At 43.8% G+C, this 24,126-nt stretch overlaps 1 protein-coding gene across 1 annotated transcript; it reads left to right on the top strand.

The window, feature by feature from the left end:
• Positions 1 to 1,005: 1,005 nt before the first annotated feature.
• Positions 1,006 to 23,484, top strand: LOC141218927 (uncharacterized). Its single transcript, XM_073665982.1, has 7 exons — positions 1,006 to 1,227; positions 1,311 to 1,434; positions 1,518 to 1,615; positions 1,814 to 1,904; positions 15,187 to 16,458; positions 18,445 to 18,519; positions 23,468 to 23,484. The coding sequence occupies exons 1-7, from the start codon at positions 1,006 to 1,008 to the stop codon at positions 23,482 to 23,484; spliced, it is 1,899 nt and encodes a 632-aa protein (XP_073522083.1).
• The last annotated feature ends 642 nt before the right edge of the window (positions 23,485 to 24,126 follow it).

A 24,126-nucleotide genomic window follows, 5' to 3' on the forward strand; every position in this document is an offset into this window, starting at 1 on the left:
TTTTTTTTTTTTTTTTTAAACAATGTTTACCGTGTTGAAAATGGCAAAATGTGTTTTATATTTTTTTGCATGTTTTTTTTCTTTTTGCAAGAATTGTTGGTGCCAATTTTCTTTTGAAACAATTTAATATTTGCTTTTTTTTCTGGAGGTTTTCTTGTAATATAGGAAAGCCTAAGGCCAGAAATAAACCCCATAATACACAGTATATTGAGAGTTCAGTATCAAATAATTTATGTCCGCAGTGTTTGTGGAGACAAAAAAGCTTTTATAAAAGCCTCAAACATCTGTGTGTGAATCAGACATGAGAACTAACATGACAGAAGATTACAGCCCGGGGAAGACGGGAAACATTCATATAGACGGCCGGTGGCGATGTAGTCAGTGATGGACTCTGGCCAAATATGTTTCTAGAGCCGTAGTAGAAGATGAAGATGTCGTCCTCCTCATGAAGTAGTTATTTCTCATGTCACGTGTAATGAATATCTCCTGCAGTATTGCTAATGCCGATTCCAGTGTCGGTAAATGAAATGAGAATTAGCAATAAGGAAGATGAGTCTATGAGAAAGGTATTCAGCTGCAGACTCCGAGGAAGAAACTGCTTGTTGTCTGTGGCCTAAAATATAAAGTTTTTATTAGTAGATGTAAAGAAGGAAACTAGATACGGTAAAATAATATATCTCCTCATATGTTTCCCTTATTATCTCCAGTAATTGTATTATTACACAGGATTTTTATGATGTTACATCGGCTCATCATCTTCTCATTCAGGTCCCTACAATATCAGATCCCCTCAGTGAAGATCTACTATAAAAGAGAATTTTCCTGATTTACCCATCAAAGATAGTTATGGACAGAAACAAGATGGTGGAGAGGATATTACACCTCACCCTAGAGATCCTCTTCCGGCTTACTGGAGAGGTGAGAGATTCTGATGACGTCACATTACATCATTCTTATCTATGGGAATAACAGATGGACAGAACTGGAGAGGTGAGGACTCTGGAAATGTCTGGAGGGAGATTTATTAATGTGTCTCTCCATAACCAGGATTACACAGTAGTGAAGAAGACCTCTAGTGAGCACTGTCAGGACCCTGTGTCTGAGGGATGGGGAAGACCCCTGAGCCCAATCACGGGGCCTCCACCTCACCCCCTGATACATGAGGACAACAATGACCAGAAGATCCCAGAACTCGCCTACAAGATGATTGAGCTGCTGACAGGAGAGGTGACACTGCTGGGAATGCTGGGATATTATACAGTAACGCTATGAAGGGATCGGGGGAATAACGGTATCATTGTATGTGTCAGGTTCCTATAAGGTGTCAGGATGTTGCTGTCTATTTCTCCATGGAGGAGTGGGAGTATTTAGAAGGACACAAAGATCTATACAAGAACATCATGATGGAGGTTCCCCAGCCCCTCACATCACCAGGTAATAGACAGGACTAAATACACACGGCCTATAATTATCTGTATGTAAAGAATGAATTCAGTCCCTGTATGTGTTTCCTCCAGATCTATCCAGTAAGAGGACAACACCAGACAGATGTCACCGTCCTCTTCTTCCAAAGGACTGTAAACAAGAAGATCCCAATGTTCCTCAGGATCATCAGGTAGATGGAGAGAAGGTGTCATGAGATCTCCCCTATGATGTGTAGACGGCTGTGAAGGTCTTGTGTTCAGTCTTGTTTTATCCACTAGTATTATGTGTTTTATACTTGTGTGATGAGAACGGTGGAGATGGCAGGATTAGAGCTGAACATAGATGGGACTTCTCCATCTGTTTGTGACTTTTACAATATTTGTTTCAGGGTGAAGATCTGACCCATATTAATACTACAGATACATATGTGATGGGTGATGAGTTGTGTAAAGAGGAGATTCCTACATATTACAACCCAGGTGAGTAGTAACCACGAAATGTTGAGACGTCTCCGATTTTTCTCAGACTACAAGCTGTGGTTGCTTTTTCGGTTGTGTAGACTGGCCGTGTCACAATCATGTGATCACCATTTTGCCTCTAGACCACAGCATTCTCCTCCACCCAAATTTGTTCAAATGACTTTGGGTATTGAAAGCCCTTTTCTATAGAACTTACAACCAGGAAGATCCACATACGTAAATTAGAAGATGCTGACTCTGCCCAGATCTGTAAACTACAAAGCCAAATGACAACGTACTTAAAATGTAGAAGCCTATAAACAGACTTTGTAGTGAACGGCACTCCTAACAAGATATAAATTCTATACTAGACAAGGAGTATAACAGGCAAAATAAATAAAATAGTAATGTCATAGAAAATTTGAAAATCTTTTCTTCACCCCTGTCATAGATATTAAGAAGTCTCTCTCCCAGACCCCTCATTGCCTCTCACCCCTCCCTTATCCCTCATTTGTCACAAGAGGAGAGCTGAGAGCCCAGCATCTGTCTCCCTGCAAATTATCACCCACAGCCAAAGTAGCTTAAACAAACGCTGGCACACAAGAGGTGTCACCAACTCGATTAAAAATGCGAGGGTCTTTCCCCCTGCAGAGGCAGGAGTTAGACACACTCTGCGACAACTTAGCTCCAGCTGAGGAAGCTTGACTCCCAGGACGTCAAAGGGAATTTATCAGAGGTCTCACAAGATTTTCGGAACCAAAACGAAATATGGAATAACTAAAGTTCCATATGTCCGATAATAACAGGATCTATTTTTAGTGGCAGGGTCAGCCAAGGAACCATCTGCTATTTTTCCATTGCCATAAGCCTCCAGGGATCGGTAATGCAAAAGTTCCAGAATAGCAGATCACAACTGCGCCATGTGAAGTCTCTAAATAAAGGTAAATTCATAACGGAAAATATGGTATCACATTTGGGCTTCTGGGATCAACCAGCGATAAGTTATCCCAAAAAACAGGTATCTTACTAAAAATGTGCAGGCTAGAGCCCAGCCCCTGTGATGTCAGGACAGGGGGGTGTGGGCAGGTTCCCCCTTCAGCATAAAAGAATCTGCTGAGGTTTGAGTAGCATTCTTGGCCCGGGAGTATATGTTTATCATAGTAAAAGATCGCGTTCGATAACGCGCAAATCAAGCGGAGTGCCTCCCCTCCACCTATATTGAACCATCTCAGCGATCGTATAGTAAGTCTTCTTTAATCCTGTTTTATTTTGTGTAACTGTATATGTATTGTAATTGTGCCCTTTGTAAAATTTTTGTATATTTTCCCTAACACTGCCTCCCTTTTGGATTAAATATAAAATGTAATAGTCTTGTTTCTTTTGCTCTGTAATCGTTCCCTCCCCCGAAGCCATATATGCTACCAAAAAGCAGGCATCCGGCCAGCCTGTATTATAGTTCAAACGCGGCCGGTGGTGGCAGCGAATAGTCATAAGTGGGCTATCGTGAAGTTGGCAGCGACCGTACGGGGCATAAACACATATTCCATGCATTGGAATTTGGAGGCGTGTATGCCATACGCTCGCTGTGCACTTGCTGATACCTACGTAGTGAGTAATCAGGATCGTGTGCTCGGAATCCCTGCTCAAATCTATGAAAAATTGTGTGATATTGTGTGATCTCCCCGGTGTCGTCCCTGAGGAACCCTGACAAATTGGTGGCAAGTGGTGGGATATTACAGAACATCAGTGGCTGGACTGAGCAATCATTCCTGTGACTGAAAAATTGCACGGTACTTGCGAGAATTCTGTGCAGAGTTTTAAGAAAGCAGACTCAGTGTTTTAATATTTTTTATCTGGGACATTACTGTACGTGTATCAGTTGCATCCCCTCCCCTTCTCTTGTTTTTCTGTCCTATCTTTTATCTGGCAATAATGGCTACACTGCCCTCTGTGATTTGGAACAGATTGACCCCATGGGCAAAAACAAGGCCCAAATAATTGCTGAACTGTTGGCCAGCCAAGGCCCCGATGGAGCTGTTGCAGGGATGCCACCTGCTATTGCCAGCCAGACCCACAGCCAGGGTAGTGTGGACCCCCACCTGCAGATGGCCTTGGAGCAGCTCGCAGCAGACGATCGTGACGGACGACTGCAGCTGATCCTGAAATTCCAGGAGCGAGCAGAGCAACAGGCCAAAGCTGACCGAGAGGCTGCCGAGCGACAAGCCCAGGCTGAAAGAGCCGAGCGACAGGCCGAAGCTGAGAGAGCTCAGTTACAGGCCAAAGCTAACCGAGAGGCTGCTGAGCGACAGGCCCAAGCTGACCGAGAGGAGCGGCAGGCCCAAGCAGAGCGTCTGTACCAGCTGGAGCTAATCCGGATTCAGAAGGAGCCACCCTCCACACGGACATATGAGTTCAACAGTGCCAACAGCTTTAAACCCCGTCCTGAGCTATTTGATGTAATGGAAAAGGACAGGGACTTGGACCTATTTCTGCGGGGATTTGAAAAAGCCTCTAGACAGTATCAGCTGCCTGAAGCCCAGTGGGCCAGGTATTTAACTCCAGGGTTCTGTGGAAAAGCTCTGGAGTTGTTTGCTTCTCTCCCTCGAGAACAAGATGGAGACTGAGGCTGTTAAGCAGTAGCAGCTGACTCGGGAGGTTTACCGAAAGAAGTTCAGAGCCCACCAGCATGGACCACATGATAGCTACAGTGATGTGGTGGATGGGCTCAGGACCAACTTTGAGCAGTGGGTCCAGGGACTGTCAATCACCATCTTCGAGGACCTGAAAGAGCTATTAGTGAAGGACCAGTTTCTTCTTCTTTGCCCTGTGGAAGTGAGGCAGTTTGTGCTGGACCGGGAGCCGAAGGAAGCCGCCAAAGCTGCCCAGATCACAGATACCTATGAGGCCAACCGCACGCCAGAGGTGCGGAAGTCAGCCGCCGCCAGCTGGAATGGGGGTAAGCCCACAACCACCGACAGTGTTCCAGCAAGCCGGCCATCAGCGGCTCCTGCCCCACCTTGGTCTGTGGCAACTTACAATCAGTCACCGTGGGTGATAAAGTCACTATGGGGCTCAAGGACACCGGAGCCGAACAAACCCTCATCCGCCCTGAGTTGGTGTCCCCTGAAGATCTTATTCCCGGGAAAACCCTGACTGTCACTGGGATTGGGGGTGTTCACCGTCCTTTGCCTGTGGCCCAGGTTTTCCTAGACTGGGGTGCGGGGAGGGACTTGCGGGAAGTGGGGGTATCTGAGAACCTCCTGACAAATGTGCTATTGGTGACTGTTCTGGGATGGTTGATTGCCTAATCTATTCCTGACAACCCTCCCAGATCTGATAATGTCTGTGATGAAAATGCTGATGATATGAACAATAACATGATGCATAATGATAATATGTCTTGTGGTTACCAAGTGCTCAGCCATGTCACCCTGCGGGGTGATGCTGCTTTGGACCCCCAAAATGGAGCCAGTATGCATGCCAAGGGCGATGGGAGCAGGCACGGGGACTTTGAGGCCAGCGGTCCCGTGCCGCTGACCAGTGTCATGATGGACTGTGACCTGGCCGGTCGTAGCTGTCCCATGACTGGCACAGCTCCTGAGGTATTGGGGGCTGATGGGGAGGTGGTGCACCCAGCCTGTCAGGCTGATGGTAAAGGGTTGTTGTCCTCCAGGGAGACGGCCTACATAGCCGCTGTCACTCGGAGTATGAGTACCCTGAACGCACATTATGCGCTGCCTTCTGGGCCCTCATCCCCTGGCGGGACAACAGAACTGGCTGTGGATGCAGAGCCGGTCCCTTCTGGCTACCACCAGCCAGGAGTTCCAGGTGGCCCTGCGCAAAATGCCAGCCTAGAGGCGTTAAGGGACCTCGCAGAGAAGCCCATCTCTGACTCTGATAAGGAGAGGGTATTCTGGTATCAGGGGAGGTTGTACCGGGAAACAGTCCTGTGTAACCCCCAACAGGAGTGGATGAGGAAAAGATAGCTGGTCATGCTCTAGCAGTTTAGGGAGGAGTTGTTGCGGGTTGCCCATGAGATCCCACTAGCTGGACACTTGGGTGTCTGCAAAGCCAAGGCCTGGCTGTCGCACCACTTCTATTGGCCCCAGTTGGAGACAGATCTGGCCAACTACTGCCGCTCTTGTTTCACGTGTCAAAGAGTGGGGAAGTCGGGGCATGCACCCATGGCTCCCGTGATCCCTTTGCCACTGATAGAGGAGCCATTACAGAGGACTGCTGTGGACATCATTGACCCACTGGCCAATGAAAAACTTTTCATCCTTACTGTTGTATACTATGCTACCCGATACCCAGATGCAGTAGCTCTGTCCTCCATTCGGGCTCATAAGGTGGCAGATGCCCTTCTGCCCATTTTTTCAAGAGTAGGATTTCCCAGGGACATGCTTACGGACCAGGGAACTCAGTTCATGTCTCGTCTAATGGATGCTCTCTTTTAGAAAATGCAGGTGCTGCACCTGGCATCAAGTTCTTATCACCCACAGACCAATGGTTTGTGTGAACGATTCAATGGTACCCTTAAGCAGATGCTTAAGATTCTGGTTGAGTCCAATGCGAGCGACTGGGAGCGGTACCTCCCACACCTGCTCTTTGCTTACAGAGAGGTACCACAGGCCTCAACAGGGTTCTCCCCCTTCGAGCTCCTGTATGGCAGATGAGTCCGGGGGCGCCTTGGTCTGGTAAGAGAATCCTACGAAGGGGAACTGAACTCACCCGAAGTGTTTATCATAGAGTATGTCATGCTTCTCTATGATAAAATGCAGGCAATGACGCAGCTGGTACATGAGAATATGGTGCAGGCCCAGGCCAGCCAAAAGCTGTGGTGCGACCAGAACGCCCAGGAGCGGGTGTACAAAGTGGGTCAGAAGGTGTGGGTCCTAGTCCCCAGGACAAGCTTCAGATGGCCTGGGAAGGCCCATACCCCATATGCCAGAGCCTCAATGATGTGAACTACGTGGTCCCCATTGACCATGCCCGTAAGAGGCAGAAGGTCTTCCACGTCAACATGATGAAGGCTCATCATGACCGGGAGGCCTGTGCCCTTCCTGTGTGTAGCATCCCCGAAAAAGGCAAGACAGAAGTCCTTGTGGACTTACTGGCCGCTGCCCGGGACGGAGGGTCTATTAAGGGTGCGAAATTCAACCCGCAGCTATCCCCAGACCAGAAGTCCCAGCTGCGAGAGGTGTTCCAGCCTTACTTGACCCTCTTCATGGGTGTGCCAGGGAGGACACAGCTAGCTGTCCTCCTACAGAGAGTGAATCCGCTTGCCATGTCTCTTTAGAGGTGCAGAAAGACATGAAGGCGGAGATAGATGAAATGTTGGGTTTGGGGGTGATCCAAAGGTCCAAAAGTGCGTGGGCTTTCACAGCTCCCCATGCGTACCCAATGCCACACATCGATGAGCTGCTGGATCGCTTAGCTGGAGCCCAGTACTTCACAATTATGGACCTGAGTCGAGGATACTGGCAGATTCCTCTGTCTCAGGAGGTCCCCCTTCATTACACCGTTTGGGCTGTATGAATCCCTTGTCATGCCCTTTGGCATGAGGAATGCACCTGCCACTTTCCAGCGATTAGTCAACCATCTGGTCGAGGGACTGGAGGGGTTCGCGGTTGCTTACCTGGATGACATTGCCGTCTTCAGTCCCACCTGGGAGGAACACCTGGCGAACCCTGAGCCCGGGAAGGTTGGTGCCATCACCTCCTGGCTTTCCCCCAAAACCAAGAAGCAGGTGTTGTCCTTCTTGAGTACGGCAGGATACTATAGGAAGTTTGTGCCCAACTATAGTGCCCTTGCTAAGCCCCTGACGGACTTCACGAAAAAGAAGCTACCACAGACGACTGGACAGCTGACTGTGAGTGGTCCTTCACGGCGCTGAAAGCTGCCCTGGCCAGTTCCCCAGTTCTGCAGGCCCCGGACTTCGCCTGGCGGTTTGTGGTCCAAACGGGCAACAGTGCGTTTGGCCTGGGTGCTGTGCTCAGCCAGGTAAACTAGCAGGGGGAAGAGCATCCAGTGATGTTTCTCAGCTGCAAGCTCTTACCCCGGGAAGTAGCATATGCCACTGTGGAGAAGGACTGCCTCAATACAGCGTGGGCCCTGCGGAAGCTGCAGCCCTATCTATATGGGTGCAACTTCACCATAGTGACTGACCACAACCCCCTCAGCTGGCTGCATCGGGTGTCCAGTGACAATGGCAAATTACTGCGGTGGAGCCTAGCTTTACAGCAGTTCGATTTTACCATTCAGCACAACAAGGGTAGTGAACGACGGGCTGTCCCGTCAAGGAGATACCGAGGAGGTAGGCTTAAGGGGCAATCTGTAAATCCGCCCCTATGCCACCTCAAAGAGGGGGAGATGTCATAGAAAAATTGAAAATATTTTCTTCACCACTGTCATAGATATTAAGAAGTCTCTCTCCCAGACCCCTCATTGCCTCTCACCCCTCCCTTATCCCCCATTTGTCACAAGAGTAGAGCTGACAGCCCAGCATCTGTCTCCCTGCAAATTATCACCCACAGCTAAAGTAGCTTAAACAAATGCTGGCACACAAGAGGTGTCACCAACCCGATTAAAAATGCGAGGGTCTTTCCCCCTGCAGAGGCAGGAGTTAATTAGACACACGCTGCGACAACTTAGCTCCAGCTGAGGAAGCTTGATTCCCAGGACTTTAAAGGGAATTTATCATAGGTCTCGGAGGATTTTCGGAGCCAAAACTAAATATGAAATAACTAAAGTTCCATATGTCCGATAATAACGGGACCTATATTTTTAGTGGCAGGGTCAGCCAAGGAACAACATGCTATTTTTCCATAGCTGTAATCCCGTTTGGGGAGCATTAATGCAAAAGTACCAGAATAGCAGATCACAACTACACCATGTGTGGTCTCTAAATGAAGGTAAATTCACAATGGAAAATATGGTATCACGTTTGGGCTTCTGGGATTAAACAGCAATAAGTTATCCCCAAAACCAGATATCTTACTAAAAATGTGCAGGCTAGAGCCCAGCCTCTGTGATGTCAGGACAGGGGGGGTTGTGGGCAGGTTCCCCCTTCAGCAAAAAAGAATCTGCTGAGGTTTTCTTTGGCCCGGGAGTATATGTTTATCATAGCAAAGGATTGCGTTTGATAACGCTCAAATCAAGCGGAGTGTCTCCCCTCCACCTATATTGAATTGTCTCAGCGATCATATAGTAAGTCTTTTTTAATCCTGTTTTATTTCATGTAACTTTATATGTATTGTAATTGTTCCCTTTGTAAAACATTTGTAGATTTTTCCTAACACTGCCTCCCTTTTGGATTAAATATAAAATTTAATAGTCTTGTTTCTTTTGCTCTGTAATCGTTCCCTCCCCCGAAGCCATATATGCTACCAAACGCAGGCATCCGGCCAGGCCTGTATTATAGTTCAAACGCGGCTGGTGGTGGCAGCAAATAGTCATAAGTGGGCTATCGTGAAGTTGGCAGCGACCGTACGGGGCATATACACATATTCCATGCATTGGAATCCGGAGGTATGTATGCCATACGCTCGCTGTGTGCTTGCCGATACCTACGTAGTAAGTAATCGGGATCGTGTGCTCACGAATCCCTGCTCAATCCTGTGAATAAATGAGAGTGACGGCAACGGTGAGCTATTGTGTGATCTCTCCGGTGTCGTCACTGAGGAACCCTGACAAGTAATTTTATTAGTTTCCACATCATACATAACACACAAGTAAAATTAAAAGTATGAAAGGAGATGTTAAAACAGAGGTGAACACCTATTGAAAGAATAAAGAAAAAACTGCCATTAGAGTACACTGTAGCTTATCACAGATAAGTATTGAGATTAGATGACAATTTATACCATTCACAAAATACAAGAGTACGCCCAGTCTCGCCCAAATGTGAGACTGATCTACTCCAAGACCAAGCCTGTATAAAACTTATACATAAGTATGTGAAATATTAATATAATCCAAGTGGGATGATAATGTTATATACTGGGTAGCTAGAACAGAAAGGACACAAACAGGATGGTTTGAGAGAAGTCAATATATGTAAAGAGATCTAGACATGATAGCTGAACACACGTTTCCAATGTGACTCGGGGGGAATCAATGTGCATATATTAATACACTGTGTGCAGAATTATTAGGCAAGTTTTATTTTAGAGGATTAATTTTATTATTGATCAACAACTATGTTCTCGATCAACCCAAAAGACTCATAAATATCCAAGCTTAATATTTTTGGAAGTTGGGGAGTTTTTTTTTTTAGATTTGGCTATCTTAGAAGGATATCTGTTTGTGCAGGTAACTATTACTGTGCAGAATTATTAGGCAACTTAATAAAAACCAAATATAATCTCACTTGTTTATTTTCACCAGGTAAACCAATATCAGTGCACAAAATTTAGAAATAAACATTTCTGACACGCAAAAACAAAAACCCCAAAAATTAGTGATGAATATAGCCACCTTTCTTTATGATGACACTCAACAGCCTTCCATCCATAGATTCTGTCAGTTGCTTGCTCTGTTTTCGATCAAATCAACATTGCGTGCAGCAGCCACCACAGCCTCCCAGACACTGTTCCGAGAGGTGTACTGTTTTCCCTCCCTGTAGATCTCACATTTTATGATGGAACACAGGTTCTCTATGGGGTTCAGATCAGGTGAACAAGGGGGCCATGTCATTATTTTTTCTTCTTTTAGACCTTTACTGGCCAGCCACGCTGTGGAGTAGTTGGATGCATGTGATGGAGCATTGTCCTGCATGAAAATCATGTTTTTCTTGAACGATACGGACTTCTTCCTGTACCACTGCTTGAAGAAGTTGTCTTCCATAAACTGGCAGTAGGTCTGGGAGTTGAGCTTCACTCCATCCTCAACCCGAAAAGGTCCCACAAGTTCATCTTTGATGATACCAGCCCATACCAGTACCCCACCTCCACCATGCTGGCGTCTGAGTCGGAGTGGAGCTCTCTGCCCTTTACTGATCCAGCCTCTGGCCCATCTATCTGGCCCATCAAGAGTCACTCTCATTTCATCAGTCCATAAAACCTTTGAAAAATCAGTCTTAAGATATTTCTTGGCCCTTTCTTGACGTTTTATCTTATGTTTCTTGTTCAAAGGTGGTCGTTTTTCAGCCTTCCTTACCTTGGCCATGTTCCTGAGTATCGCACACCTTGTGCTTTTTGATACTCCAGTAACGTTGCAGCTCTGAAATATGGCAAAACTGGTGGCGAATGGCATCTTGGCAGCTTCCCACTTGATTTTCCTCAATTCATGGGCAGTTATTTTGCGCCTTTTTTGGCCAATACGCTTCTTGCGACCCTGTTGGCTATTTGCCATGAAACGCTTGACTGTTCGGTGATCACGCTTCAAAAGTTTGGAAATTTCAAGACTGCTGCATCCCTCTGCAAGACATCTTACAATTTTGGACTTTTCAGAGCCCGTCAAATCTCTCTTCTGACCCATTTTGCCAAAGGAGAGGAAGTTGCCTAATAATTAAGCACACCTTATATAGGGTGCTGATGTTATTAGTCAACACCCCTCCTCATTACAGAGATGCACATCACCAGATTTACTTAATTGGTAGTTGGCTCTCAAGCCTATGCAGCTTGTAGTAGGACAACATGTATAAAAAGTATCATGTGATCAAAATACTAATTTGCCTAATAATTCTGCATGCTGTGTATAATCATAATAGGCCGACATTAGCTCATTCAAAGTCAAGTGAAATGAAGTATGGACAAAAGGTATAAATACCTAGAATTCATTCAAAAGCTATACAAGGCACATAGGAGACCACAGAACACAGCAACACTAGTAAAAGTGCTGGTGCATAGATGGCAGTGTCATGTAACAAATATAAGTATATATAGCAAGACAAACAAGTGTGGATGCCCTCGGGAGAAGCTGATCATGAAACGCGAGTCAAGGGAACATCTCGGCAGGACGTCCAAACTGGTTTGGTTAACGATAAACAACATAAACATTACACGTGTGCCGTGATATATCTGTAAGCTAAAATTAAGACACCTCAGCTCTGCAGTATTATAAAAAGTTCTCTTTCAGGGTATGTGCACGCGATGCAGAAATGAAGCAGAAAATTTCTGCATCATTTCTGCATCTCCCTGGCAGAAAAAACGCATGCAGATTGTGCATGCGTTTTTCCTGCGGAATACATGCAGATTCACATGCGTTTCCGCATGTGGATTGACAAGCGCTTTCCAGGCGATTTTAGCATCACCTGGAAAGTGCTTGACAACTAGGTCACACTATATAAATCCATGCAAACAGCATGGATTTATATAGTGTGACCCGAGAGAGTGTATATACTTACCTCCGATGGCCCGCGCTGTCCCGCTCACTCCGTTCTCCCTCGCCGGCAACTTTGAATTGAAAGACCTGCCGACGTCAGCGTCACGTGACCCGTCACATGACTCTGACGTCAGCGCAGGTCCTTCAACTCACTGCAAAGTGCCGGGAACCAAGCAGGAGCGGTGAGCGGGCCAACAGAAGGTAAGTATACATTTATTTTTTATTTTATTCTTTTTTTTACAGATTTTTTAATGGTACCTGGGAGTGGATGAGACTCTCCTCTCCTCCAAACCCGGGTACCATCCGCACATTAGAACGCATCAATTACGCAAGTACAGATGCAGTCTTGCAGAATTGGCGCGTTCTAATGCAAGTCAATGGTGGCGAAAACGCAGCGTTTCCGCAAAATTAATGGACATGCTGCGTATTTTTGAGCGCCGCGTTTACGCTGCGGAAAAATCCGCATCATGGGCACAGCACATGCGGATTTCAATTGGGGAACATTGCTGCCCTTCTACCATGCGTTTTAATGCGTTTCCGCGGCGTTTACGCAGCTGCAAAAACGCAGCGGAAACGCATTAAAAACGCATCGTGTGAACTCGGCCTCAAGGTCTAATATTTCTTCTTGAAACTCATCTGACATAAAATATTGTCCCTTACGAGAGTTTAGATTGCCAAGAGCCACCGAGCCCCATACTCTAATTACCCCAGAGAGGTTTCACCACTAGTTACTCAATTTTTACTGGTGAAGACTGTTCAGTTTGATCATTTTAGTAGATGTGTTATTGTCTATACTGTGATATAACCACTTCCTGCAGACAGTTTTGTGTTCCTAATCAGCCCCATTCTTCAAATCTGACTTGTGTCACTTTATGTGGTGATAACTTTGGAATTCTTCACAAAGGATAATGGTAAACAATTGGACCTTACAAATTATTTTCCAACTTTTCTTGAATCCAACAATCCCCTATATACGGTTATACACTACTGTCTGGGCACATGGAAGGTTAAGAAGGGAAGGAGCGCCATTTAGCTATTCGAATGCAGATCTTGCTGTTTGCAGACACAATGTATTGGGGGCACTGTTCTTGGTCACCTTGCAGCTCAAAAGATGGCTACCACAAACAGTCGTGGCGCTATCTACTCTATTTTCCAGATCCCATGGATTATCTTGCTCATTAACCTTTAATCATTCTACACTACATGGATTTGGACTTACACGGAGACCCCTAGGCTTGGGCCATGGTGGTATCTGCTGTTCTGTGGTGTGAGATGGGAAGAAGAATAGTCAGGTAGCCGGGTCATAACCATGAGGGCAGTGAAAATACAAAATCAGAAGACTCAAGAGTAGTCAGTAAACGGGCAGGGGCCACAACAGGAGGACTGAACCAGAGGAAAACTAGGCTGTTTCTGGAAGCTTACGACAATATGCTTAAGGGGGCTAACGACACATAGTTTATAGGAGGTAGGTATCACAGAGATGGCTGTCCTCTGTGATGTAACTCGGAATGTTACTCTAGTACACTTAAGCACTAAGAGGACTGTTTGGTGTATCTGGGACCGGGTTACGGGTAGTTGGAGAGATAGGCGGTTCTACCTACCCACATACCTCACCTCTGGGTGTGGTTAAAATATAAAATGGAGGCCGTTGTTTGGCACATGGTCTGTGTGTTTGGAGAGAGAAGGCCTCCTGTGTGTTGTGGTCTTCCGACTGAGCCAGTGACCTGGATGCCACCCAGCTTGTGTGCCCACAGGACTGGCAAACCAGAGACTTTGCCTTAAGGAATCTTTACTTTGTTTTTGCCTGAACTAGAGGCTGTTTGTATTCCTTTTGCTTTTGCCTGGTTTATGAATTTATAAGCCAACATGGACATTTAAAGGAACATGCTTCTTGTTTGCCTGCCAACGCACCCAAGTGAGTAGAAACCCCACAATGCTTATAGCTTTTGTAGGGTGTGATGCTTGCATATGGGCTGAAGCAGGGAGCAGATTACTCCAGCTGTACAGGACACACACACATACTGCCAGATGGGAAGGTACTACAGGTCCCAGGCACCCTAATCTTAGTGGCTGGACAGAGCCTGCACCACCCAGAGCTTCTGGATCCGACATCTCCTCCATCACCAGCGCTGCCTGCAGGATGAATAAGGCAGCACCTAGTGACAGAAGCAGATGTCGCAGGAGCAGATCCCAGATGAAATGGGACCCACCATTTGCCGAAGCCCCAACATGAAAAAAAATGGCAGAAAACCAGAGCAGTAGAAATCCCCATAAAGTGACTCAATTTTGGAAATTATAACCCTCAGTGAATTAATCTATAGGAGTAGTGACTATATTGACTTCACAGCCACTTTCTGGAAATTAGCACGCAGTGGATGCTGAAGAGTAAAAATTGCCATTTTATTGCCCAACACATAGTGCCCAGATTGTGCTCCTGGAGACACACACTGTAAATTAAGTGGGTTCTTCTCACTATAGTAATGCCAAATACATGGATGCTAAATGTGGTTTGGGCGCACTGCGAGGCTGAAAAGCAAGAGATGATATGACTTTGGGAGAGCGAATATTGCTGGATTGGTTTATGGAAGCCATGTTGCTTTTCAAGAGCCTTTGAGCCAATAATGATGTTCAAACCTTTGTTTTTCCACTGACAGATGATGGACCTGAGTGGGGACTTGTTTTTTTGCAAGATGTGTAGAAGTTATTATTGGTATTATTTTCGCCAACATAACATTGTTTGGTGGATTTTTATAACAAATTTGGGAGGCAGAATGAACTCAGTTGAACACCACGCTCCGTGTGTACTGGTTCATCCTATGAGATTTTCTATTAGACTGTGAACGGTCATTGTCTTGGTGAAAAATTCAATATTTTTAACAATTTGCTGTTTCTAGAGAGAGTTTAAGTAGAAATGTTCAAAAATATAAAATTCAAGGATATTTTATTCAAAAATAATACTTGGTTTTATTCTTAGCAGATCACTGTACCAGGAGATCAGAGGGACTGCCGACATCTTCAGTTTTTAAATCAGATGATCTCGAGATCCCACAGGATACAATTGAAGTGAATGCCATTACTCCAGATATACCATCATCCCTTCACAGCAAAGATCTGTCATCTGATCCTTTGAAAGAGGTCCTGTCTTCTGATTCATTACCGACTACTAAGGAAAATCAAAGTCACAAAATAAGCATTAAAAAACAAACTGCTCCTAAAGCAAATAAGCCATTTTCATGTTCAGAATATGGAAATAGTTTTCCCCCTGAAATGTCTTTTAAACATCCAAAAATTCATACAGTGGAAAATAGATTTTCTTGTTCCGAGTGTGGGAAAGGTTTTAACCAGAAATCAGCTTTTGTTAGGCACCAGAGAATTCACACAGGGGAGAAGCCTTTTTCCTGTTCAGAATGTGGGAAATGTTTTACAGACAAATCAACACTTGTTGTACATCAGCGAACTCACACAGGGGAGAAGCTTTTTTCATGTTCAGAATGTGGGAAATGTTTTAACCAGAAATCAAATTTTGTTACGCACCAGAGAACCCACACAGGGGAGAAGCCCTTTTCCTGCTCAGAATGTGGGAAATATTTTAACCATAAATGGTTTCTTGCTATACACAAAAGAACTCACACAGGGGAGAAACCTTTTTCATGTTCAGAATGTGGGAAATGTTTTAACCAGAAATCTGATTTGGTTAAGCACCAGAGAATTCATACAGGGGAGAAGCCTTTTTTCTGTTCAGAATGTGGGAAGTATTTTACACGGAAAGCAAGTTTTGATAACCACCAGAGAATTCATACAGGGGAGACACGTTTTTTATGTTCAGAATGTGGGAAATGTTTTAACCAGAAATCTGATTTGGTTAAGCACCAGAGAATTCACACAGGGGAGAAGCCTTTTTCCTGTTCAGAATGTGGAAAATATTTTACACGGAAATCAAGTTTTGATAACCACCAGAAAACTCACACAGGGGAGAAGCCTTTTTCCTGTACAGAATGTGGGAAATATTTTACACAGAAATCAAGTATTGTTAACCACCAGAGAACTCACACAGGGGAGAAGCCTTTCTCCTGTTCAGAATGTGGGAAATATTTTACACAAAAATCACATTTAGTTAACCACCAGAGAACTCACACTGGGGAAAAGCCTTTCTCCTGTTCAGAATGTGGCAAAGATTTTACACAGAAATCACATTTAGTTAACCACCAAATAATTCACACAGGGGCGAAGCCTTTTTCATGTTCTGAATGTTACAACTTTTGGTTCAAATATTTCTATCTTCATAACCCCTTTATCCCCCGAGCCTGTTTTCACCTTCATGACCAGGCCAAATTTTACTCTGGAACTGATTCTGAGAGTGTTTTTTGTGACATATTGTACTTCATGACAGTGGTAAAATTTGTTTGATATGACTTGCGTTTATTTGTGAAAAAAAATGGAAATTTGGTGAAAATTTAGCAAAGTTCAGACTTTTAATTTTTATGCTCTTAAATCAGAGCGCTGTTATGACACACAAAATAGTAAATAAATAACATTTCCCACATGTCTACTTTACATCCATACAATTTTTGAAGCAAAATATTTTTTGTTAGGAAGTTGTAAGGGTTAAAAGTTGACCAGCGATTTCTCATTTTTCCAACAAAATTTACAAAAACATTTTTTTAGAGACCACATCACATTTGAAGTGACTTTGAGGGGACTGTATGACAGAAAATACCCAAAAGTGACACCACTCTAAAAACTGTAACCCACAAGGTGCTCAAAACCACATTCAAGATTTTTATTAGCCCTTAATGTTCTTCACAAGAATTAATGGAATGTGGAAGGAAAAAATTCACATTATACTTTTTTTGCACAAAAAATGTATTTTATACCCTGTTAGTGATTTATTACCTATTACAGTCTGAGAAGGTCATTCAAAACCACCCACTGTGATCTCTTGAGTGAACAACTCTCTGCTGCCCCCTATCGTCCGGACAATTACACGATTGGCTGATGATTGGAGGCCACAGGCTGTTTGCACTAACAGACCGGTTATCAGAAAACTAACAGTGAGCGTATGGTATATACACCTCCGGATTCCAAAACATGGAATATGTGTATATAACCCCGAACAATCACCGCTAACTCCATGATAACTCCAGACTACTCGCTGCCATCACCAATCGTTTATAAGGCCGATTGGATAGTATATGGCTTTGAGGCACGGTTACAGAACAAAAGGAACAGAACTGTTAAATGTTATATTTAATTCCAATGAAAAATATACAAAAGATTTTACAAAGGGGACAAAACAATACTGTATACAATTACATAAAATGAAAATAATAAAAAAGAAACTTACTACGACCATCACAGGTATGATTCGGCCTACCAAAGGAAAGCGCTTCGTTTGAAGAACGTCCAGTGGACGGGAATCATGCAGACACCGAATTGTATCTCTCTACAGCAGTGTTTCTCAACTCCAGTCCTCAGGACCCCACAACAGATCATGTTTTCAGGATCTCCTTAGTATTGCACAGGTGAGAGAACTTCCATCACCTGTGCAATACTAAGGAAATCCTGAAAACATGGCCTGTTGCGGGGTCCTGAGGACTGGAGTTGAGAAACACTGCTCTACAGGAACCCAGATCATGATTTGGCTTGATCTTTTATCAACTCCTGATTCCCACCCACACACTCCCCCATGATGACCTCACATGGGTCAAGTTATAGGCTGGTCTCAGCCATTCATGATTTTATGAAATCCCCAACTTATGTGATAACGCCTCTCCGGATGATCCCAAAAGTTCAAGATGCCATATTTTCCATTGGGATTTTATCTTCACTTAGATAGTAAACATGGCATAGCTGTTGTCAGTTATCTGAATACTGTGGATTTGTGGCTCATTGGTAGGGGTTACAGTTCTGAAAAATTGTGTCTTCTTTCCCTTTTAGCCCCTGTGCTGAAAATCTATGTCTCATTAATATCAGATTTGTACAAATTGTAGTATTCTATATTTTATTTCGCAGGCATACTGTCTGCTGAAGCTGTTCTGATAAAAGGAATATGTATGCAGGGTGACAATAGCCATTTCTAAAGAGTGTGAGGAATCTGCTTTAAGCTTCTCCAAAACTTAAAAGGCCTTTTTCTGTAGACAAAAGGCCCTGCCCTGTTTATGTATAAACACATGTACCCTTTTTGTTGTCCAACTCTTTGAAAAGAGTTCTCCTTTCTACTTTAAATCTCTTTAAGGCATCTTCTTTCAGTCTTATGGGCATCAAAAGGTCTTCATGCACTTTAACCCCTTACCGACCTTAGGCGATCTCAGTACGTCCTGGTTGGGAAGTGCTTCCTGACCTGGGATGTACTGAGAATTTCCGGGTGATTTTGCGCACATACAGGCTGTGTGCGCACGATCGCTGCCGGATGTCAGCTGATTCTGACAGCTGACACCCGGAACTCGATACCAGGAGCGGTGCCCACACCGCTCCCTGCACTTTAACAATCGCAGCATTTAGCTGGCAGGCAGAGGGAGGGAGCCCCCTCTGCTCTTGGATCGGTGCCTCCACGTAAAGTCGGAGGAGCCCGATCGTTGCCATAGTGACCCAATGTCGTCATGTTGATATCCGGGTCACCAGGCGCTAGCAAGTTAGGTAGATCATGCGCAGTGCATGATCTGCACTGACACAAGTTAGATCTGACAGTTATAAGGCGATCAGACTATTAAAAGTGAAAAAGTATAAAAAAGTTAAAAAATAAATATAAAAAATAAGTTTTAAAATAATACAAAAAATATATGTATTGTACTTTTATGTAAAAAAAAATACACGTTTGGTATCGCTGCGTCCAAAACGACTTGCCCCATAAAACTGTCACACTAATTAACCCCGTCAATGAACACTGCAAAAAAAAAAAAAGTGGGGGGCTAAAAACTAGGCTTTTTCATCATACTGCCAAACATAAAGTGGAATAAGATGCGATCAAAAAGATAATGTAAATAAAAATAGTATCATTGAAAATTTCATCTTGTCCTGCAAAAAAAAAAGCCATCATACAGCTCCATCAGCTGAAAAATAAAAAAAGTTATAGCTCTCAGAATACAGCAATGCAAAAGTAATTATTTTTTCTATAAAATAGTTTTTATTGTGTAAAAGCGGCAAAACATTAAAAACTCTGTAATCGTGCTGACCCAAAGAGTAAAATCATCTTATCAATTTTACCACAAGTGGAACGACATAAAAAAAAAAAAAAAAAAAAAAAAACAATTCCTGAATTGCTGAGTTTTGTTCATTCTGCCTCCCACAAATCTGAATAGAATTGAATCAAAAAATTTAGTGTGCCTAAAAATGGTATCAATAAAAACATCAACTCATTCCGCAAAAAACAAGCCCTTACATGACTGTCGGCCAAAATATGGAAATATTACAGCTCTCAAAATATGGAGATGCAAAGACTAGTTTTTACAAAAAAAAGCGTCTTTTAGTGTGTGACAGCAGCCAAGCATAAAAATCTGATATAAATCTGGTATCTCTGTAATCGCACCGACCCGAAGAATAAAGTTGTCTAACCACTTAGGCTGTGTGCCGACGATGTGTTTTTTAAGCTTTTCCGCAGTGGCAAAAACACTGCAGAAACGGTTAAAAAATGCATGGTAGAAGGCGTGCCATGTTCCCCAATGATAATTATCATGTGCTGTGCACATGCTGCGTAAATTTCCGCTGTGGTTTATCACTGCGGAAAAATACGCAGCATGTCCATTAATTTTGCGGACACGCAGAGTAATTGCCTCCATTGACTTGCATTGGAACGCATGGATTATGCATCACTGCATCTGTAGAAGCGGAATCCATGCGTTCCAATGTGCGGATGGTTCCCGGGTGTGGAGGACAGGAGACTCTCCTCCGGACCCGGGTACCATAGAACATGTAAAAAAAAAGAATAAAATAAAAAATATATATCATATTTACCTTCTGACGGCCCCCGCTGCTCTTGTCCTCCTTTGCCGGCAGCTCGCGGGGGACTGAAGGACCTGCGCTGACGTCATAGTCATGTGACGGCAGGTCCTTCAGTGTACCGCGAGTTGCCGGCAGCCAGGAGGAGCGAAGCAAGACTCCGGGGGCCATCGGAAGGCAAGTATAGATTTATTTTTTTATTTTTAAACATTCTTAAGGTCACACTATATAAGTCCATGCTGGTTGCATGGATTTATATAGTGTGACCTAGTTGACAAGCACTTTCCAAGTGATGCTAAAATCGCTTGGAAAGCGCTTGTCAACCCGCATGCGGAAATGCATGTTTAGAACGCTTCACATCCGCGTGTGTTTGGCTGGAAAAATGCATGTACAATCTGCATGCGTTTTTTCTGCCAGAGAGATGCAGAAACACTCAGGAACAAGTCCTGAGCATTCCTGAATCGTGGGCACATAGCCTTATACCGCACAAAAAATAACGTAAAAAATAAACAAAACCAATTCTTTACCTGCTGTTGATTTATTCATTCTGCCTCACAAAGATTGCCGTAAGGCTCGGCTCATGTTTATCCTGTGCTGAGCGCTTACACCGTGGTTTCTATATAAATCTCTGAAATACGTGATTCAGACAGAATTCCCCAGCGGAAGATTCCATATAATGAGGCAGATGAAGGCACTGTGCACGCCGTCTGGCCTGTGATCCGGCGGTATACGCCATTTTAGGCATGCATAAAAGTGCCGTCGGCCACAGTTTTGTCCACTTCTAAAAAAGACTCCATTGAACAGATGCATGAGCTGGGCACTACAAAGTACTGGCTAATACAATGGCTGTTTGCAATTTTCACTCAGCAACATCCACTGCTGCTTGTTTCTGGAAAACTCCCATGGAGACAAAATCATCTCTACACCTGTAGATAAATTCCCAAAGGAGCATAATTTCCAAAATGGGGTTACTTGAGGGGGAATTTTGCTCTTCTAGCATTTCGGGGCTCTGTATAAGGAGTCCACAAACAATTCTAGGAAAATCTGTCTACAGGAGGCAAATAGTTCGCTGTCCATCCCGAGTCTCGCTGTGTGGCTAAGCAGTACTGTACACAATGGGATATTGCCACGTTCAGCAGAAATTGTGGACGTATTTTTGTGCAATTTTTACTCACTTTCCTGTGTGAACATGTAAAATCTGGGGCTAAAACAAAATTTTGGTGGTAAAAATGTAATTATTTTTTCTTCACTGCCCAATGGTATAAAATTCTGTGACACACGCAGAGTGTCAATATGATCACTGCACCCCTAGATAACCTCAGGGGCACTCCCAGCAGGTTATGGCATCCACAAACCAGAACAATAAAATCTGCACTATAATATGGCGCTCCTTCACTTCTGAGCTTTGCACTGTGCCTGAAAAGTATTTCCTATTACATGTAGGGCATTGGTGCACTCAGGAAAAATGGACCTCAGTTTGTTGTAAAAATTTCTTCTATTAGCCCTAAGAAAAATTAAGAACTTGGGGCTAAAGCAACATTTTAGTGGTAAAAATGTAATTTATTCTTTTATCATCGCCCAATGATATAAAATTCTGAGGCACATGTGGTCTCAATATGATCACTGCACCCCTAGATTAATTCATTGGGGGGTGTAGTTTGTAAAATGAGGTCACATATGGGGGGTTTCTGTTGTTCTGGCACCACAGGGGCTCAGCCAATGTGACATGGCCTCCTCAGACCATTCCAGCAAAATCTGAACTTCAATATGGCGCTTCTTCCATTCTGAGCTTTGCACTGTGCCTCAAAAGCAATTTTTGACTACATATGGGGTATCAGTATACTCAGGAGAAATTGCACAACAAATTTTGGGGTACATTTTCTCCTGCTAAGCTTGTGAAAATGAAAAATTTGGGGCTAAAAATTTTTTTTCTGGGAAAAATCTTTTCATTTTTCGTTTTCACAGATCAAATTTGTAAGCACCTGGGGGTACAAGGTTCTCACCACATGTTAGATAAATTCCTTGAGGGGTCTAAGTTTTCAAAATGGGGCCACTTTTTGGGGGTTTCCACTGTTTTGGCACATCAGGGGCTCTACAAACATTACATGCCACCTGCAGACCATTTGTCACACCAGGTGTGGGAAAGACTAAGTGCAACACAAAGGGAAAGGGGACATGGAGACTTCCTAGGCTGATCTGATATCACCCTTTCTTCCCTAAACATCCCTATATTTGTTCCTCATCAATCGCGCACAGGAACCTAAACCCTGTATTACCCTAGCACTAAGCCCTGGATCGGAACGGGGTGAGGATGAGCACTAGTCGATCCCCACTGACTACTAAAGACAACAAGGGAGACAAAGGATAGTAGCTTAGCTTTAGCAACTTCAGAGTGATAACTCCGTCCTCCTATCACCACAGAGGAAATAGCAGTTTGAGAGCTCCAAGCAATCACCGGGAAACATGTGATTATCACCAGTGCCTTCCTATTGCAAAGTGAAAGTATTTATACACTCAGGCCAGGGTATTAATTAGCAAGAGGAAGGTAGCTGCTGTGTCCTAGAGTGAGACAGATCTAAGGTGTCTGTAATGCCAAATGAAGAGATCTTCTGCAACCAACTGCAGGGCGACTGTCTGTCACTTCTGACACACCGGTGACACCATTCCATCAAAGTCTGCGTTCCAAAACATCACTCCTTCCTTCCTTCCTTCCTTTCTGAGCTCTGCCGTGCACCCCAACAGTAGTTTCTTCTCACATTTGGGGTATCAGCGTACTCATGAGAAATTGCACAACAAATTGTATGATGCAATTTCTCCTTTTACCCTTTTGAAAATAAAAAATTGGGGCTAAAATAATTTTTTTGTGAGAAATACTCAATTTTTTATTTTCACATTATTTTTTCATTTTTTTCCACATTCCAAAAATTCTTGTGAAGCACCTGAAGGGTTAATAAACTTCTTGAATGTGGTTTTGAGCACCTTGTGGGTTGCAGTTTTTAGAATGGTATCACTTTTGGGTGTTTTCTGTCATACAGACCCCTCAAGGTCACTTCAAATGTGACATGGTCCCTAAAAAAATGTTCTTGTAAATTTTGTTGGAAAAATGAGAAATCGCTGGTCAACTTTTAAACCTTCTAACTTCCTTACAAAAAAAAAATTGTTTCAAAAATTGTGCTGATGTAAAGTAGACATGTAGGAAATGTTAAACCAAGCAATGTGAACTGAGGTCTAAGATGGTAGACATGCAAGAAATAGAAGCATGTTCACACTAGCAAAAATGATGGTAGGGTATGAGATATATTTTTGTCTTTTGTCTTATGTAGGAAATGTTGTATATTAACTGTTTTGTGTGACATATATCTCGCTGATTTAAGGGCATAAGAATTCAAAGTTTTAAAATTGCAACATTTTCGAAATTGTGGCTGGCCAAATTTCCGTTTTTTTCACAAATAAACGTAAGTGATATCGAAGAAAATTTACCACTGTCATGAAATGCAATACATCACAAAAAACAATCTCAGAATCAGTGGGATCCGTTGAAGTTTTCCAAAGTTATTACCTCTGTAAGGTGGCTAATGGTTGCGTAGTCAATGCAAGGCATGTGTCACAGAGATGGCTGGTCTCTGTGATGTAACCCAGAGTGTTTCTCTAGGGCACATAAGCACTAAGAGGATCGTTTGGTGCACCTGGGAGCCGGGTTACAGGTAGCTAGGAGAGAATGGGCGAGTCCAGCTACCCACATACCTCACCTCTGGGTGTGGTTAACAGCCTATAAAATGGAGGCTGTTGTTTGCCCCATGGTCTGTGTGCTTGGAGGGAGAAGGTCTCCTGTGTATGTTTTGTCTCCAGACCAAGCCAGGACACTGGACGCTACACCAGCCTGTGTGACCACAGCGCTGGCCATCCAGAGACTTTGGTAAAAGAACTGTTATCTTTGTTTTTGCCTCCACTAAAGGCTGTTTTGTTTGCATTTTCCCTTTGA

Source organism: Phyllobates terribilis, unplaced genomic scaffold (assembly GCF_046119375.1).
Source record: "Phyllobates terribilis strain yellow unplaced genomic scaffold, ASM4611937v1 Scaffold_251__1_contigs__length_2838608, whole genome shotgun sequence".
Lineage (NCBI taxonomy): Eukaryota > Metazoa > Chordata > Amphibia > Anura > Dendrobatidae > Phyllobates > Phyllobates terribilis.

Bases quoted from the DNA above. Each gene is read 5' to 3' on its own strand.
- LOC141218927 (XM_073665982.1), top strand. From the start codon at position 1,006: ATGTCTGGAGGGAGATTTATTAATGTGTCTCTCCATAACCAGGATTAC. The intron at 1,228-1,310 runs GTGACACTGCTG...TGTATGTGTCAG, and splicing joins TTGAGCTGCTGACAGGAGAG to GTTCCTATAAGGTGTCAGGA. The intron at 1,435-1,517 runs GTAATAGACAGG...TGTTTCCTCCAG, and splicing joins CCAGCCCCTCACATCACCAG to ATCTATCCAGTAAGAGGACA.